This window comes from Sturnus vulgaris, chromosome Z (genome assembly GCF_052056855.1).
Source record: "Sturnus vulgaris isolate bStuVul1 chromosome Z, bStuVul1.hap1, whole genome shotgun sequence".
NCBI classification, from domain to species: Eukaryota; Metazoa; Chordata; class Aves; order Passeriformes; family Sturnidae; genus Sturnus; species Sturnus vulgaris.
The window spans coordinates 41,260,596-41,279,396 of record NC_142283.1 but is presented as its reverse complement, the minus strand read 5'-3'; the positions used below and the strand labels follow the sequence as shown (position 1 = coordinate 41,279,396).

The window sequence follows — 18,801 nt, the reverse complement described above, 5'->3', positions numbered from 1 at the left end:
AGGAAACAGAAGTATCTTCTAAAAACATAGTATTTTAAAGGGTGGATGGGACTACAAGTTGCAGTAGGGGATTTGTGTCTGCCGCTTACTTGAAAAAAAGTAAGATATTTAAAATTTGTCAGATACAAAATAATTTTAAAAAAGTAAATTTTATTTGCAGATAAAAGGAAGTCTACTTGCTATATGCTACATATTCTGCATTTATTCTGGACTTCCGAATTCTTACAAAAGAAACAGCACGTCATTTTGTAAGTGTTCTGTTCTTGTCATCAAGTCACTATTAGAAACAAAACACAGACATAAATAAACGAATGAGCAAACATTATTTTCTTACCTGTCTGTAATGCCACATAAATCTATCTGAAGATCACTGAAATTGCCAAAACCATTTTGCTGAATAGAAATCATATCCACTGCTTTGTTACCAATGGAAATAAGTCGCATGCATCCTTGAAAACCACCAAATGAGGTATTACATTCAGAAATGTTTCCACTACTTGGACAGCCTGAAAGAAGAATAAAAACTGGGGCTGAAAAGAAATATTATATTGAAAAAAATGATACATTACAAAAATAAATTGAACTTTTATAGCCACCACATATTTTAACCTTTGTGACTGAAGGACTTTAGCTAGAAGCTCTTCTGGTAAACCATGGTTATATGACTTAATGAACTACTTCTCTGCAGTCTTACCATTTTTAAAGCATATGCAAAACATCATTAAAAAATTTGTTAAAGGATAACCTAAACAGAAGTTCCAAAGCAATGAGTGGAATCAAGATATGAACAGGTTGACTGAGAGTCAGCATTGAATATGAACAGCTTGACTGTGAGTCCCAGAATGTAAGGTTACAATACAAGGTCACAATTTGAACAAGTTTTAAGCCACTACTGATGTCAAGTAAGGAAAAAAAACCCAGTTATTAAGTACAGTGATTTTACTCCATCAGTTGTTAAAAAGATTTTTAAAGTTCTGAAACTTCTTGTTGCAGACCATCAATGAATCAACTAGGACAGATGCTCCATTGACCTGCATGGACAAAGAAGAAATCGTTGAAAATGTAAAGGTCAAGAATAGTCTTGGTTAAAGCAAACATAAAGATGAAGCTGTGGAGTTTATGAGCCACGGAGAAGAGAGCAAGAAACTAAACCCCAGAATTATAACTCTGGACTTCAGAAAAGCCAACATTTTTCCAATCAGGATCTGTTTTTAGGATACCATCAGAAATTGCCTTGGAGAGCAAAAGGGCTGGAGAGCTTTCAGCAAAAAAGCTCTTCAGAGCAAAAGAGAAGTCCATAGCAATATCAAAATAGTTAAGCAAGAGTAGCATAAGGCCTGCAAACATAAACATGGAGCTCCTGAGTGAGTGCAAACACAAAAGGAAAGCACACAAAATGTGTTAGAAGGGACATGTAACATAGAGGGGATTACAAAGACATTACCTGCATGTCTAGGAATGCAGTTAGGAAACCAAGAGGCAATAAAACATGCCGAGGAAGTTGAAGTGCAACAAAAAAGGCTTCTGTAGGTAGAACAGTAAGAAAAGGAAGGCTAAAGAGATTATGGATATTATCTATATATTCCATGGGGCAGGGGACTTAGTGACAAAGGTCTAGAGAAGAATTGTATTTTCCAAGGTCTTTTTCTTCACTAGTAAAACTGATCCTTAGGATTCCCACATCCTAGCAGAGTATGAAAAAAAAAGAATGCAGTACCCACAGTAAAGGAACAATGAGCCCAAGGTGCATCTGAGGGTGCTGCAGGGCTTGGTCAATGCCATTTCAATTGTCATTTCAATTACAATTTCCATGTCATTGAGAATTCATTAACATTTTAATCCTCAAAGGGTCTTCGCAATATACTGAACTTCTTGATAAACGGAAAAGGAAGATGTTACACCCATCTTACTGCATCTTAGTCTTACTGCAGTGCCTGGAAAATTCACAGAGCAAAACTTCTTAAAGCCATTTTTAAACATGCAAAGGACAACAAGTTAACTGGCTAAGTTTAGCTTGAAGGTTAAATCATGTCTGACTGAGATCTTTGTTTTCTTTGCTGAAGTAATGAGCAGTACAGACAAAGGGAGAGCTCTGAGCATTGCATACTATGACTTTAGCAAAGACTTGACAGTTTTCTCCCAATAACCAATAATAAGATTCACAGTACATACAGGTGGGATAAGCAGGCAGTTGATGCTGCAAAGTCCAGCTGATGAGCACTGAGAAGAAGATTCTTTAGATGTCAGTAGTGGCATCTATAATGTCTTGATTAATGACTTGGATGATGAGACAGCAGGCACTTTCAGCAAGCCTGCAACTAATACCAAACCAGGGGCAGGGACAAAATGTTGGAGAACAGAGCTGCAACTCAAAAGGGGCTGGATTGGAATGACATGAAATTTATTAAGAATAAGATCAAGATTTTTAATCTGAGATGGAACAAGTCCACACAACAATTTGAACTGGAGGATAGCTGTGCAAAGAGAGGCCTGAGATCCTAGTGGTCATCAAGTGGAATATGAGCTGAGGATATGTTCTTGCAGCACAGAAGGCAAATGCCATTCTGGGATGTATTATCAAGAGCACAGTCAGCAAGCCTTGGGAAGTGGTTCTTCCTGCTATGTGGCACTTGGGATGCCATATCTGGAGTGCTGTAGGTCTGGGCTCCCCAGTACAGAAAGGACATCAGTGTCCTAGAGTGAGGCCAGAGGAGGCCTCCAAGACAGCTGGAAGCTGAATGCAGCTATAAGGAGAGGCTGAGAGACCTGGGCCTACTTAGTCTTAAGAAGAGAAGATAAAGCTATCTGATTAGATAGCACAGAGAAGATGGAGCAAGACTACTTCTAGCAGTGGATGGTGACAGGATAAGATGCAAAAACTGAAAACCTGCAAATTTGGATCATAAGGCATAAGATACAAGCAACAAGTGTTTTTATTGTGACAGTGGTCCATATGAGAACAGTTTTCTCCAAGTAGTCATGATTTTTATCTTTGCAGCTGTACAAAGCCTGAGTGGTCATCACATCCCTGTACATCTTGATCTAATCAGACTTGTTTAGAACAGATGCTGAGACCACAGACCATCTGGATGTCCACACTGTGTAAGAATCTAATATTGTGGTTTATCTATTGTCTTACTGATCCTGAACTGTCATGCTCACTGATTGCCAAATAATTAAACATTTGTAATAAATAATTAAATTGTTTTAATCCTGATTTGATTTAAACCATATCCATGGAGCAGTTTTTCCCAGTGGCAGCTAAACACTGCATCACAATACTTAGATGGTTATTTGTCTTTCTTCCAAGGGGTACTGTTTCTGAAATGACCAAGGGTCATCCTTTGATCTTACTCAAACAATACTGATTTTGGTTCTCAGCATTTGAAGACCTTCATGTTTCAGGACAGCAGTGTTAGGAAGCAGTGAGTTTTAATACACTTTTCTATTCCACAGAGCTAATGAGTACTTTTGAAATCCTGTAAAGACAATGGAGAGGCTTATGATACAGGAATGCAAAATGAAAGTGGAAAGTACTAAATATATTCAAATGAGTGTGCAACAACATAAATAGTATAAATATATTTTTGAGAAATATAGATTAGAAAATTAATTAAAACTGAAATTCAACAAGTTAATAGATTTTCAGTGTGTATAACTCTGTTCAGGAACCAAACTGTTAAAAACTGTTATCATGTTTCTAAAGGCAAATCTTTAAGATCTGCCTGGTGTATTGCTTTAAGAACAACAAATAAACAGATGTGCAAAAGTCAAAATAGGAGCACAGTAAGTTTTCATCACCACACACAGTTAGAAAAGTCAATTACAGGTCTAACTGCATCCTTTACAGCACTCTACAGTTGAACAATAACAGAAAATTTGTCATTTCTGGTGAAAAAAATGATGCTCATTTGAGAATGAAATACTTCCAGTAGAGTTCAAATAAATAAATAAATAAATAAATAAATAAATAAATAAATAAATAAGATATTTTAAAATAAATAAATACATAAGTAAAGGCCAGAGAAAGCAGGAAAAGTTTAGCATTTTAGGCATAGCTATTTTACAAAATTGTGTGTCTCAGATATTTTTCTTGGTGTCCCTTTCAAAAATTGTCTTCTATTAGCTAGAAGAAAAGACAAACATCACCAACATTAATTAAATTGTGTTTTCTTGGAATTATAGGCTGTATATTAATACAAGGAGAATTCCTTTAATCAGTTTCCTTTTATTTGCTGTGAGTTATTATTACAAGAACTGAGAGAGATTATAGATCCTTGATGATGGCATGATTAGAAAATGTACTGACATAACACGAAAATATTTTCATGTTTATTACACGTTTTCCTAGTTAAGCATACACATTTCCTGCATAATTTGTATTCATTAAAACAAGTAAACAAATCACTATGTCCCCAGGACATCTCCCCTGAAAGGCTGATACTCATATTTACACAAACAGCACAAACACACTAAATGTTCATATAAACTTGGAAAGAAAGTAAAAATGCATTGTCTGCATTTTGACAGTGGTATATAACATAAATAATTAATAAATAATTTTCTAAACTCAGAAACCCACTTCTAGGATTCCCTAACTTTCTATGAGATGCATAAGCTGCAGATTTCAGTAATAAGGCTGAGATCAGAGAATCTGAGAAGTGGACATGCAGTTGGTACTTCCAGTGTTCCTGGCATTATTTTGTCCTCTCCAAACTGCAAAACACAAAAAGAAGTGCCCTTATACAACTTAATTGAATATGCTGTGTTTGTAACTGCTCACATCCCTTCTGAACTGTTCATCTGTGCCATCAACCCTGCAATGATGAAAATCACCCAATCAGGGATCTGGGAACCTGAACCAACATAGAAGGGTGATTCAAGACTAGTATTTTCTCTGATTTTGCTGATTATTAGCCAGGTCAAAGGGTATTTATAGTAGAAAAGGGTAGATGCCAGATGTGAAAATTCATGTGAATGCTCATATAGCAGTTACTGTATTAAGAATACGCCTGTGAGCATGAAATTTATTTAAAATCTATTGTTTTGAGGAAAGTGATTTTTGGGTAATGACTGAGTCCATACTCAGTGTTTTGTACACAACCTTCTCAGTTTTCTCAGAAATTCGAGAATTATTAATAAATAATAATTTAATAATTCAACCATTAGTGTTTAAAAGAGAGGAAGCAATAGGCTAATAAAGCACTCAGGTAATGTTTATCATTGCTATTATGCAGCCCATTCCCTAAAGAATTATATGAATAATGGAACAACCTGTTCCACTCTATCAGTAACAATACATGTTACTAATGACATCATCTCTTGATGACAGATGACTGTTGATATCCCTAGAGAAATGAATATATATTTACATATTGGTTTTTAGATATCATATTTGTCAAATGTAGAAAAATTGTATCACCGTGGTTAAAAAAAAAATCTATGTATCATACAAAGAGGGTATTTACACAGGTAAACATACACTTAAGGTCATTCCAGTGGCAGAATCTGCAAAATATTCATTTAGCAAAACAATAAGTCTGCAGAAAGAGAAATCTTTGCATGTCTGTTTGATTGCCAGACAGACTATATTCAATTATCACAACATGATACAAGTTACGACAATCTAAAAAGTGACCAAGTATTTAGGGTATTCTACCCAACATGATAAAATTCAAAGGAAACAAACTAAAAACATCGAACAATGCCTGAACAAGCTAGGCAAAGAAGACTTGAAGCAAGCCAAACAATTCTTTTCATTTGATTAAATATGTCAGGAAAAATTTAGGTGTAACTATTAGACATTGCCTATACAAACAAGCAACTATATTTCACCTCCGAAGTAGAAAACATCTCCTGAATAAATCTGCAGAGGTATGGACACATGGCCAGACGAGGTCACATCATTGTCCACTCTTACACTGATACGATTCCTTTTGACAGAGAGAGACAGAGAATGCCACTGGCCGTTATTTAATCCAGCACCTGAAAGAAAAATAAACCCCCAAAATTTAGTTTAAGCTTTCACTTATTGTTATACTATCTAAATGTTTTAGAGTTGAAAGGAGAAGGAACCAAGAAAGCAATAATGCCCACACAAAATCTCCAAGTGATAGTGAAATGAAAAAGAACTTAATATGCACAAGCATATTTCATGAAGACAGAACCTTGCTTCACATTTGATAAATAAAAAATAAAAGTACTTCAGTGAATAAGTCTTAGTGTAGTACTACTGTTGTAGCCTAATTATCTCTAGTATATCCATTTAATGTAATGACTGCGAAGAGTATTCTCCCAATCCAAGGAGGTTATCATTAAAACATCATTGTGATGGCTGATAAAGTATTTTACACATAATACTTATTTTTATTACACTGTTACAAAGGATTTCTTCATATTTTAAAATAAAAAGTAGTCATTATACTACAACATGGCAAAATAGCAAAATACTGTGGATGCTAAAAGCTTCAGTAATCATCATGCCAATGTCACAAGACAATTTTGCTTTTGATTTTTTTATTGGATATGTATGGGAAAATATTCTGAGAGTTTAGCCATGACCACAAATTTACATTATCTCTGGTTGTGTAGGGGTAAGGTGCCACAAAGCACTAAACTTATAGCCCTGATTCTGGAAACACTTATATATACATAAATAAATTCTACACAGAGCACCATGTAACCAGGTTATTATCTTTAACAAGTGCTTAAAGTTAATCATATTCTTGAGTGTTCTTCAGAATAGAGGTACTTCTTTCAGTGAAGAACAAATACAACCTTTAAATTAGGCAAAGCATTTTGTTGACTGCAGAGTGCCTATGATTTGCGATCTGATTTCCCTCTTGAAATTTCACGTATTTATGTACTCCTCTCTCGAACATGTTGCACATGCTGCACTAACAGTCCATGAGTTAAGAGACTCATTTAAACAGAAAGAAAAGAAATAAAAAGAGAAAGATGAGAAGGTTCAAATAGCTGAATTATAGCATAACTAGGATCCATAGATTGTTGACTAAATACAGGATTGTCATACAATGAAGAGATAAACCCTAGAAGAACATTGCAAACTCAAATGAACTATCACCTAGATAATATCTCCAACATATTTAAGATAATATTAGTCCCATATAACTTTTCTCTAATTTTTTCCTTACCTCAATCAGCATATTTATTAGAGAACACATAATAAGAAATCCTAAACATTTTGCTTTAGCCCCAGCCTCTCAAAGGTACTTCAAGTGATTGAAGTTTTCCTCAATCAGATCTCTTTAACACATTATCTTTTCCTTTAGAAATCAAATAATCATAGAATCATACAGCATTTTGGGCTGAAAGTGAGCTTTAAAAAACAGTTAGATCAATTTCACTCTTTGCAGGGCCTTTTTTACTGGATCAGGTTGCCAAAACCCCCATACAACATAACCTTGAACATCTCTAGGAGCAGAACATGTAAATATAACCCGTTTCACCTTTAAAAATTTTACGTCTTGTTTTGCCACTACAGATCCTTGGAGGAAAAAAAGAATAAAACTCTCCATTTATAGGTCTTCTCTTAAGTATTGAAAGATTACAATAAGGTCTCCCTTAAGCTTTATTTTTTTTCCATGCTAAACAATACTGACTTTCTCAGCCTGTCTTCGTGAAGACGTGCTCCAGCTCTCTGATCATTTTCATGGCCCTACGCCAGTCTTCCTCTATCAGGACCATGTTTTTCACGTGTTGGGGACCCTAGAGCTTGAAGCAGTTGTTGAGGTGGGGTTTCATCTACCAGCACCTCCAAGTTCTTCTTGGCAGGCCTGCTCTCAATCCCTTCCTCCCCTGGTCTGTACTGATATTGGAGGACACTCAAACACAGTGCAGGAACTTGCATTTGGCTTTGTTGAGCTTCATGATGTTCACATGAGTCCACTCTTGAAGTCTATCAAGGGCCCTCCATCTCCAAATCTACCAAGGGCTGCATTCCTTCCCTAAAGGGAATCAACTGCCACACTCAGATTGGTGTCATCAGCAAACTTGCTGAGGATACACTTGATCTCACTACCTATGTCCTTACTGAAAATATTAAATCTAGCAGTAAATGCTGACACTTTACTTTAATTGTTACTAGGATAACTGCTTTTAATTCTTAGTTGTGCATCCTTTTTCAGTAGCTTCTTGTTCTGATGGGAAAAATATATTCCAAACCTTGCAATATTTGACTGTGAAGGTAGGTAAGAGACTGTCCTAACACATAAAGAATGTTATTTCAAACTATCAGAAGTTTTGGTTACTGGAAAATTACTAATATGACTTTTGCACTTTTTGGTTTGTTGATTGTAATTCACCATATTGTCCTACTATATGATTTTGGAAGGGATATTTTATCTCTCCTTAGAATTTGGTATCTTTCAACAATGTTCATGTAGCTGAAGTTAAGGCTTCCTAGAAATCCCTTTTATTACTGAGGAATGCCATTGTGGGAGCACAAGCCACTCTGAAGAAAACTGTTCATTTTAGCCCTTGAATTTAGAACCTTGACAAAATTCACATTTGCATGTGTGGAGTCACTCAGTGGTACAACATCTAAGTGGAAGAGGCCAGTGGACTATTAGCATCTACATTCCTTCTGAAAATTGTATTGTCTGCTGCTCTACTAAGTTAGAAAAATGCTTCACCAGAAACAAGTAGGAAAAACAAAGCAATTATTTTTTTTTAGTACAAAATAAGATAGCTGCTAAACAAGATGTCCATTCGTTGACATTAGTTCCACCATTTTAAATCTAAGTATTAAAATAGGGTCTATGGGATGTCAGGCAGAACAATGATACCTGATGTCAGGAACAGATAGATAAGATACAGTATGTATAAATTATTAGGAGATCAGTAAGAAACAAAAAAAAAAGTTTAAAGGAAGTAATTTATAGACTGATCTGAAGTACAACAATGAAATCCCATTATTATTAAAATCAATCAAAAGCTGCATGGAAATTAAAAGCTGCATAGAAATGGAGGGTCTAACATTTACACATATTGTAATTCAATTTGGTCTCATAATTCAAAACAAATTAACCTTTGTGTTGATTTCTCTTTTTTAAAATCTATGTTATTTCTTTGTGAATATTCGATGTACCACTTGCAAAAGAGGCTACAAATGAAAGACATTAAACAACCATTCTGCAAAAGAAAGACAGAACTAACTATAACTTAATTACTTATGAATTAACATGCTATTCCCCTCGGTTTTATATGGTCAAAGAAATTCTTTAAAAACACAGTATAATTAATTTAAGACTTGTGCACAAAGAAATATGGTTGGATTTAACTGTCAAATATTATGTGTGTGTGTGTGTGTGTGTGTGTGTGTGTGTCTGTGTCTGTGTGTGTGTGTGTGTGCATGCATATGAAAGTCAGGTCATAAGTCCTTGCCTGTAAGGGAGCAAATCTTCTGTCCAACCATCCATAATTTAATTACTCAGTCTCCAAATGCAGACTTGAATTGCTTCAGTGATTGCTACAACAAACACTTCAAGAACTCAAGGAAAAGTATCCCATATGGTTTTGTTAGATAAATTCCTTCTCAGAAGAAAATAAGATGATTTTACTGTAGCTTTTGCCTTCACAAAGACAAACACAATTCCTCCTGTTAGACTTTATGAACAGAAAGCTTAACCTAGCATGAGAGCATTAAATTTGGTTTCAGTATAAAATGTCAAGATTTATTTTGGGATTTTTATGCTAATATTTTATGCATTGTGTTGAAGCTTTAAAACGGAATAAATTGCCCCATGTGCAAGTCTACCTACAGCTGTTAAAAGTGCCACCACCTTCAGCCAGTCTGTTTAAATGACAGTGCATGGCAACAGTTTTTTTTAACATACATCACCTAATTGAACAGCAATTGAAATAGCTCCTAAAAAGTCAAATTCATCACTGCTAACTACATACCACTGACATTCTTACTAAGAAATTGACATTTTCAAATGGTAAGCCTAGGGAAATCTCTTATCATTAAAGTGGTACTCTTTGTGCATCAGTTATTTTAGATAATAAAAAATACCAGGGCCATTTCTATTACCACCCACAGAAGCAGGATCAAAGTATTTATGTAAATTTCAACATTATCTGTGGTCATTAGAGGCTTATAGTCTTTTCCTGAGTTAAAATAATCAACAGTTTAAAATTTTACTTTTAATAGTTATACACCTGTAGAAATATAACGAACTTCAGTTTCCCTTCCCTTCTCCTTCCCCTTCCCCTTCCCCTTCCCCTTCCCCTTCCCCTTCTCCTTCTCCTTCTCCTTCTCCTTCTCCTTCTCCTTCTCCTTCTCCTTCTCCTTCTCCTTCTCCCTATTTCTCCTCCTCCCCTCTTCCCCTTTTCCTCTTTTCCTCTTTTCTCCCTCAAGGGCATTTTCAGTTATTAGAGGAACTAAAGTAAAGAATCAATCTAAAAGAAACAGGGGTGTGGAATAGAGACTAAGGAGACCTCATGTTCACATCCTGTGGCAGTTTCTTTGTCCTGTTTGGTTCTGCTTTGCTTCCTTTGTCTGCATTATACTGCCTAATAAATTTTGAGAACAATTTAGATCAGTTTATTCTTATTTTGTCTTTATACTGATTATAACTAGTCAGGGGATTTCTCACTTGTTTTTCATTATGTAACTGGAACTAACTTGGCTTCTTTTATAGCGATATTTGTGAATATGAAACGGAAAATACATACTTGTGTATGGGTCAAAATAAATCAATTATCAAATGATGTTTTGGATATCATAAATGTGTTTTCTGCATCCAAATTCACCATTGCTTCTACAATATATTCTTCCAGCTAGTGGACTCTGGGCATCTTTGTCCATGTAGAAACCACTGCAACCCCAGCCTCAATTTCCTCATACTCATATATTCCTGGTAATTCCTTCTGTCCACCTAATCTTTGTTCTGCAGTTTTTCCTGTCTTAGGACTCATCATAACATGTCACATCATATAATCCATCTACATGCAAAGGCCCAAATTCAATTTGTTTGCATAAATAATGAGAAGCTCTAAGGTAGCTGTGATACATGGAATGTCAGAGAATAGTACAATACTGACGAAGTGCTGCTAGGTGAAGGTGGTGATATTATTACATGGAGATGTTACTGGATCTCAGCATTTTATAAAAAGCCTTTGAAGGTGGAGACGATGTTTTTCTGTCCTGCTCTCATAATTCCTGAAAGATGGAGATTCCTGACTGGGCCAACAGTCTTGCTCTCACATCAAGTGCTAACTGCTCAGAAAAATTGAAGAGACTCTTTGTGAAAGAGTTAGTCCCATTCTTGCCTAGAAGAGAGAAAGTTAAAGCTGGAATCTGCTTAGAATCCCAACTGAATACTCTCTAACGTGATTGTGTATCACTGTAGTTGCTTCATCCTTTTATCTTGACACATTTGTTTGCCAAGGGTGAAATTACTCATCAGAAGACTAGAAGGTATTAGCTTTCTGAAAATCTGTTTCACCCTGCGGGATGCCTAGCAATGCACTACCAAAAGTAGATGATCTAGTCTCAATTCAGTGTTTAACTACAAAAGTGACCCTTTAGCTCTCAGGTATTAATTTTCCGCAAGTTCCCTTTTTTTTTTTTTTTTTTTTTTTTTTTTTTTTTAATGACAGGCTCAAACTTGCCCAAGTTTTCTGAAACACAGTCTGGTATTGGGCATACACTCTCCCAGTTTAATGCACAACTCTGCAGTTGAGAACTCTAAAAGATAATAGATGTAATATTTATAGTGATGTATAACTTATAAAGTTACTTGATATCTTTTGAAAGCACTGAAAAATGGCAAAAAACACCCTAATGACTTACCTTGACAGAGTAAGAGACTAAATTTCTTACACTTCACAACTGAAAAAGCTGCTTAGATTTCCCCGGTTATACACATGAGCTGTACATACCGTATGCATGTTAAGCTAAGGACTCAATTTTTCAGTCTATATTACTGCAAGTAATTTCTGCTCACTCATAGGGAAAAAAAGAATAGGTATGTTTGTGAGAAAATAAAACATTTAGAAATAATTTGATGTAAAATTCTCACAAGTAAAGCACAGTTGTACACAAACTAGTCATAAAAATAATTCAAGAAAGCAAGTACTAAGTAAATAACTTATAATCTTTCTTTTCTTTCATGCATAGAAGTCCTGGACGTTTTTTACTTCATTTCTGTTACCTGCAGCAATGTCACTCAGTACTCTTCCTGTTTTATGAAGATTGATTTTGACTCTCCCATCACTCAGATATAAGAGGAAACCACTTGAAGCCTGGTGCAGTTTACTGAACAATAGAAGTCCTTCCTTGTTCCAAGTGCGAAATTGAAAACTGACAAATATTTCATCTTGCCCTGATATTCCTGGCAGTGCCAGGAAACTGTTGGAGCTGAGAAATGTAACAGGAACCACCTGTGGCTCTAAACACGAGAAGGACATATTGCCCTAGAAAGAAAGAAAACAAATATGGCATTAGGAAGAGTCATGAGAATTTATCCATGGAAACATGGTAGAGTTTCAAAACGTGGGGCATAGTACTTCAATGTATTAGTCTAAAAATCAAACGTGAACATCATCAGTCTGAGAAATGTTAACATAGTTGTTTGACCAGAATAGATTCATCTGTCTGCACAAAGTGGCAAGGACCTTTGAGGGAGTGATGTAAGATCCTAAATTATGAGGCTGATTTAATGCTACTTCAGGAGTTAGAAAGATCTGCTTTGTTCCTAGATTGGGTCAGTCTCAGTAAGCATTAGGGACTTGACAAATCCTTCAATGACAAATAAATGCCATGCCACTGACTGCATGTAAACACTTAAGTGAGTCTAAATGCTTGGATGTAGAGAAAAAATGTTGATCTGGCACTGATTGTTTAAGACGGTGTTAAATGTAAGAAAAAAACTATTTCCAAATTAATGCAATTGGAAACGTGCACCAATTCCAGTATTTGTTTTCACAAACAGAAAAATTACACATATAAACTCTTGCTACTTACACATGCTCAACACATACTTCTTAAATTAAGAGGGAATGTGTTTTCAAGCAGGCCCATATGGACTAGATGATGAACTAGATTTATGCACCTAGCGGTTTTTTGTGCTTATTTTCTTCTGAAATAACTGTTTCTTAGGTAAACTTGCAGTTAAATTCACTGAGAAACTCTGAGAATAACCTGCATCTGTACTTGTACTGAGTGATGTAAATAAGAAATCTGGAATGGGAATAATGCATTTTTTGCATCTGCTGTCAGGGTTAGTTAATGCTTCATGGTGCTTGATAGTAGTACACTGGGCACTCTGATCGAATGACTTGCTGACACCATTTGCACTCTAACTAATTTGTTCTGGACAAAGAATTAAGAAAGATTAATGGTTTTGGAATTTGAAGTACACTTAATTTCTATTCAACACTAAGAGGTTTTAAAGTTTTGAGCATACATAAAACTTTGACCTCACAGTAAGAAGTTTTAAAATCAATGTAAGAAAACTACGCACTAGTATCTGATGTGGCAAAGTATTAAAGTTTATGGGTTTTCATTTTCTTCAAGGAAAATACATAAATAAGTAAAACCTTTATCTTATGAAGTCAGCTGTACAGAAATGAATAGTCAGCTAAACTGACACACAGTAAAAAGATACTCATCAGATTAATAAACCTTGTTAAATGCTAAAAGCTGGCCTTTTGCAGATTCCCCCAGTAAAGTGCCTATTTTTAGGGAATTTGTGGTAACAGAGATTCTTTCCATAATTATTTACATTATGAAACGTCTCCAAAATAGTTTTGAAAGTAGTACAACAATTTTAAACATTTGACATGAAAATAATGATATTTCCTGTTACAGATAATTTCATAGATCCCCTTCTGCTAGTCTGCCCAGAACCTACTATAATTGCCCATTCCCTAGTATTCATAAGCATCATGGACAGACTACCATGCAGAGGTACCAGCACAGTTAATTTTGGAATATTTCATGTGAATTTCACATGAGAAGAGATGCCGCTCATCCCTATCTTCTATGACAGATAACCAAATTTTATTCTTTGTATTCCGAACAGAAATCCAAGTTAAAACATTTGGATCATGAAAACATTTAACATATTTTTAATTATTCGGAGCTGATTTCTATGATACCTCTGCATTTCCTGCCACTAAATAAGTACTTGTTGCAAACAGAGATGACCCTTGTTGTACTAGGGAAGAAAAACCCAAAACCAACAGCAAAGGACTTAGTAAAATTTCTAGAAATCCTTTTGTAACACAGAGGACATTTATTTTGTTATTGGAACTGTTTCTCTAAAAGGCAGGAATTTGGATAATATGACTGTTGGCCATATCACAATAAATACATTAAACCCACCAACCTAAAACACAGGTCTTCAGACAAAGATCAGTAAAAATGGAACAACAGTACTTATCTATCAAAATTATAATGCTCTGGACAGAGTAAAGTGGGTCAGCGTCCTCAGGAAAAAAAAAAAAAATTAAAATTATAATTTTAGTACTGCTGGTGCTCTTATTAGCCAGGCACATATTCTTATCACTCTTGTACAAAGCCAAAGACTTAATGATTTCTCATGCATCTTGTTACTCGTTTACTTTTGTCACCCAGTTACCACACAACACTGTGACATCAGACATCTAAATATCAGCTAAAGACCTCAAGAATGAAATGCATCCTGCCTTTCCTACTGGGATGGGTCAACACAGCATAAAATGAAAAACAGCCCATACTTTATTTTCCTTTTGTTACCTAACATAGATTTTACTAAAAATGTTTGCTAACAGGTTGGATTTGAAAGTGGTTGTGCTATTTTTCTCTGTTTTAGTTATTTATTCTTTCTTAACTATAAATCTCTTACCACAATGTAGATCTGAGATTTATGCCTCCTGGCCAGGTCAATAATGTTCACTCCATTATAATAAATATTTTCAAAACACCCATGAAAGTTCCTGCGTGATAATGTCCCTGATTTTCCAGGCACTGGGATCCCTCCAAAGCTGATCTTAGAAAGAGAAGAGAAATCAATAATACTATTAAGTAACTTTCTAAGGAAAGAAGTTGACTATACTGAAAGAGCAGAAGTCAAAAGACTGGCCTATAACAAATCTGCTACTTGTGTATTTCACTGTATCACATCTAAATATTAAAAGAATAGACTAACAAAAAATTAGGCTATATCAAGTCAAATGTATGTAGCAAATTATTCTGACATTTTGGCTTTTTTTTTCTTCTTCTGATGTCACTTAGCAATGTCTTGAATCAGTTTTCAGCATCCATTACAGCTGCAAAACTAAGGAGAAGAACTATAAGGCCAAGTACATGAAAACTATGCAAAACAGTGTAAAAAGGAAGAAGAAAATTAGCAACAATTTCTTTAGCAACTTGAGCTTAACTTCTCCACTCTGTGCACACGATAACTACCACGGTAGAGAATAACAGTGCATCAAATTATATTATTCTAGGACAGATTTGAAACAAACTGAAGGAGGTACATTTTCCCTTTCAAAACGCTTAGGCTCTGCAGTTCCTTTGTACAATGCTGTAAAATTACTTAAGTTTCAGAAAGAGATTGGAAGATTTAATAAAAAATAAAAACCCATTGAGAGCTACTAAATTAAAGAATATCATTCTGTCTAAATACTTTCCTGCCCTAAGGCAAAAGCTGCTAGAAAACAGTAAATTATTTTAGAAAAGCATTGCCACAAGGGTGACCTTAATTCTGCTCCAGTCCATGTTTTAACTCTTGGACACCATCAAAAATAGGATCCCAGTATAAGTGAACATTTGAGCTTACATATTTCAAAGCTATTCTGGACAACACTGTAAAAAAGGTCAGTCTAAACTATTAACCTTTTAATTTCAAAATTTTGCTTAATATTTAAAAGAATTTTACCCCAAAAAATCAACCAAAATAAAATATATAATATTTCATTAAGCTATTAAACTAAGAACATTTTATAGTTAGAAATGCAATTAAAAACACAGTAGTTTGCTCTTTTTTGAATGTTTTTATGCTTTCTTTTTACTTGTGTTAACAACACATACTTCAAACTATAGCATGTGGATGAGAAGAAAATTGAATTTGCAATATTGACTGATTTAGTAAAAGATATCTCTTTGTCAACTAGCTCTTTTCCCTCTTGCTTTTCTTTTTTTTAAATTAGTATGATACTCCAATCTTTGATATTATGATTTACATTCAGAAATTCTGAAGAGATATTTTTGAAATGAAATAATGCAGATACAGAACAGCATGACAACTCACCCTAAAATGCTTAAAAACTGGAATTAGTACAAAAAAGCCTGGGGTTCCAGACATTCTGCTCTATCACTCATTGTCTTATCCAACAAACAGTATAGGGCAAACATAAAGCAGCCAGTCATCACATAACAGCTGTGAAATAGAGGTATTTTAAACCACAGGCAGGAAAATTTCACAGCATATTACATCTACTACTTTTCATGAATCTACTATTTGGCCATGCAAGATATTTTAACAGTATAATTTTCAGATCTAACAGGGTTTTAAGTCTTGATATAAGCATTTCTAAAATGTTTTTATGCTGATCTATTTCATTTGTCATCAAGTTTTATATTCACAACATTAATATTCATTAAATAACAGCATTGAGTTGGGTCTCATTCATTATGTTTACATTATTGTTTATCATGTTTGCAGATCTACTGAAACAAAGGTATTAAAATAATGAATTCTGAGATGAAAAAGATGGTCTTTTGAAAATACAGAGTTGAGAGTCTAGTGGAAGATTTGTTCTCCGAGAACATCTCTTTTTCTTTGATTCATTCCCTTAACAGACAGAAAATCCTCAAGGTCTTAAGGACTACAAACTTCCTTTGCCTGTTTCAGTGCATTTACATAACAAAGGTAATAAATGTAATAAAGGAAAGGTAATTTTCACACCTCATAATCAAGGTCCAAATAACTGAATTCTCCTTTTGCATGAAAATGATGAGTGTGTTTATCCACTGTAAAGTTTACTTGATTGTTAAAATGCTCAATGAGAACAGTATGCCAGTGCTGATCATCCAAAAGGCTGCCCAGCGTAATATTAATTTGGGCATTAGAAGGATGAGTTTTAGTATCACCTTGAAAGAAGAAAAATAGAAACTATTAATTTCATTCAAAAATATAATTATTCAAAAATATATTGCTAGTTTATCATACTTTATACATTAAAATCCACTAAACAGTTTAAGAGAAGGTTTAGTCAAAAAATGCCTAATAGCTATATTAGACTTTATGAGACTATAGCTGTTACCTAAATTAATGAGTAGGGACAGCTTCCCTTTAGTTAATTCCATGGTGAAGTGGTCTCCATTTTGTCCTTCTCTGTGGAGGAGAATTCCATCACTTTGCATTGTCTTAAACTTCAGAGAAATCACATCTTTCACTGCATTAATGAGTTTTTTATTTAATGTGTAAATTAGAGAACTTTTCCCATCAAAGCCAACCACCTCAGACCCTAGAAGTAAAGAAATGAAAGATAATGTATAATGCTATGTCTAAAAGAAACAGTTGCATGTTACTTCAATATGGTATGAAGTTCCATCACTAACATCTCTAGATCCACTTGTGCACAGTAAATCATACTTTATTTTTTCCCCGTATATTAAGACTGTTGTGTTTTAATGATGATGATATAACTAGACAATAAAACCATGTGAGAAGAGATCTGGCCTCTATTCAAATCTAGTATTCACATGCTGAAAAGTAGGTTTTCCTTTCCTTGGAGCTATAAAGTACTCTGACCATTTCTGTTTCTACTTGTATTCTTAGGCTGAAAATCTCTATTAATTTATCTGCAATTCATTCTAATGAACAAAATCAAGACCAAAAAAAAAGTCAAGGCTGCTGTTGACCTTCGGGAAGGGAATAGGGCTAACTGATTTTATCCCAATAGTATGAAAGGATATCTGTCAAAATCAGTACAGATTGAACAAGACACACACAAAGGAACTGATAACACTATAAAAAGCTCATAGAGTATTCACAGTTCATATGCAATGAAGAAAAAAGCAATTACCCTTGAAAAATACATTTTTGAAGTGAATGAAGATGTAAAGGACACTCAATAAAATATGAAGTTGTTTTTCAACTGACTGGTTGACTTCTTTCAAGTCAAAGGAAACCCATTAGCTATTTACTAACTTTATATAATTTCACTAAAAATATTTCTCCATATTGTCAACAGGAAAATGAAATGAATTCAAATTAACTTTTGTACTTTAGGTTAGTAATTTATATTCCAGTTTCAAAAAGCTCTTGTCAAGTGAATGCAGTTGTGTTTTCTAATACAGTTTCTTGACTTTATTTATATCTTGATAACGAAGAATTCATTTATCAAATGTACAATGATAGCTAAATATGTACATTCTACCTAAATATGAATCCTAGACTAACTGTTTTACTTCCTTTTGTCATTGAATTAATGTGGATAACAAAAGTGTTAATGTTGAATTAAAATAATGAATGTGATGTAGAATAGCTTCAAAAATGACTTCAATAAGAGTACTTGTACATTTATATACATCTATCAAACCAGCTAACTAGAGACATTCTTAGTAGGCAATGATAACAGTAAGATTGGGATTGTAGGACAAGAGCATAAACAACATCAGCATGGCTCTCCAAAATCCCTTACACTATTCTGCAGCACTAGTTCCTAAGAACCAAAATCTGCTTTGTCTAAATTTGGAATAATAACAAAATTAAGTTTTGCCCCCACCCTCACCCCATGAATTAGTGAAGATTGTGAAAGGGTTGCAGACAGCAATCAAAATTC

General features: G+C 34.5%; 1 protein-coding gene across 2 annotated transcripts in view; it reads right to left on the bottom strand.

Annotated features, from left to right (window-relative positions):
* The window catches only part of CNTNAP4 (contactin associated protein family member 4), a 193,761-nt gene that overhangs the window by 51,178 nt on the left and 123,782 nt on the right, over positions 1 to 18,801 (bottom strand). For both annotated transcript variants that reach the window (XM_014869079.2, XM_088157395.1), the window contains exons 5-10: positions 17,278 to 17,481; positions 16,920 to 17,104; positions 14,856 to 14,999; positions 12,180 to 12,441; positions 5,836 to 5,985; positions 335 to 506 (exon numbers count right to left, since the gene is read on the bottom strand). In XM_014869079.2, coding sequence (XP_014724565.2) covers positions 335 to 506; positions 5,836 to 5,985; positions 12,180 to 12,441; positions 14,856 to 14,999; positions 16,920 to 17,104; positions 17,278 to 17,481 — 1,117 coding nt within the window. The remainder of the gene's footprint in view (positions 1 to 334; positions 507 to 5,835; positions 5,986 to 12,179; positions 12,442 to 14,855; positions 15,000 to 16,919; positions 17,105 to 17,277; positions 17,482 to 18,801) is intronic.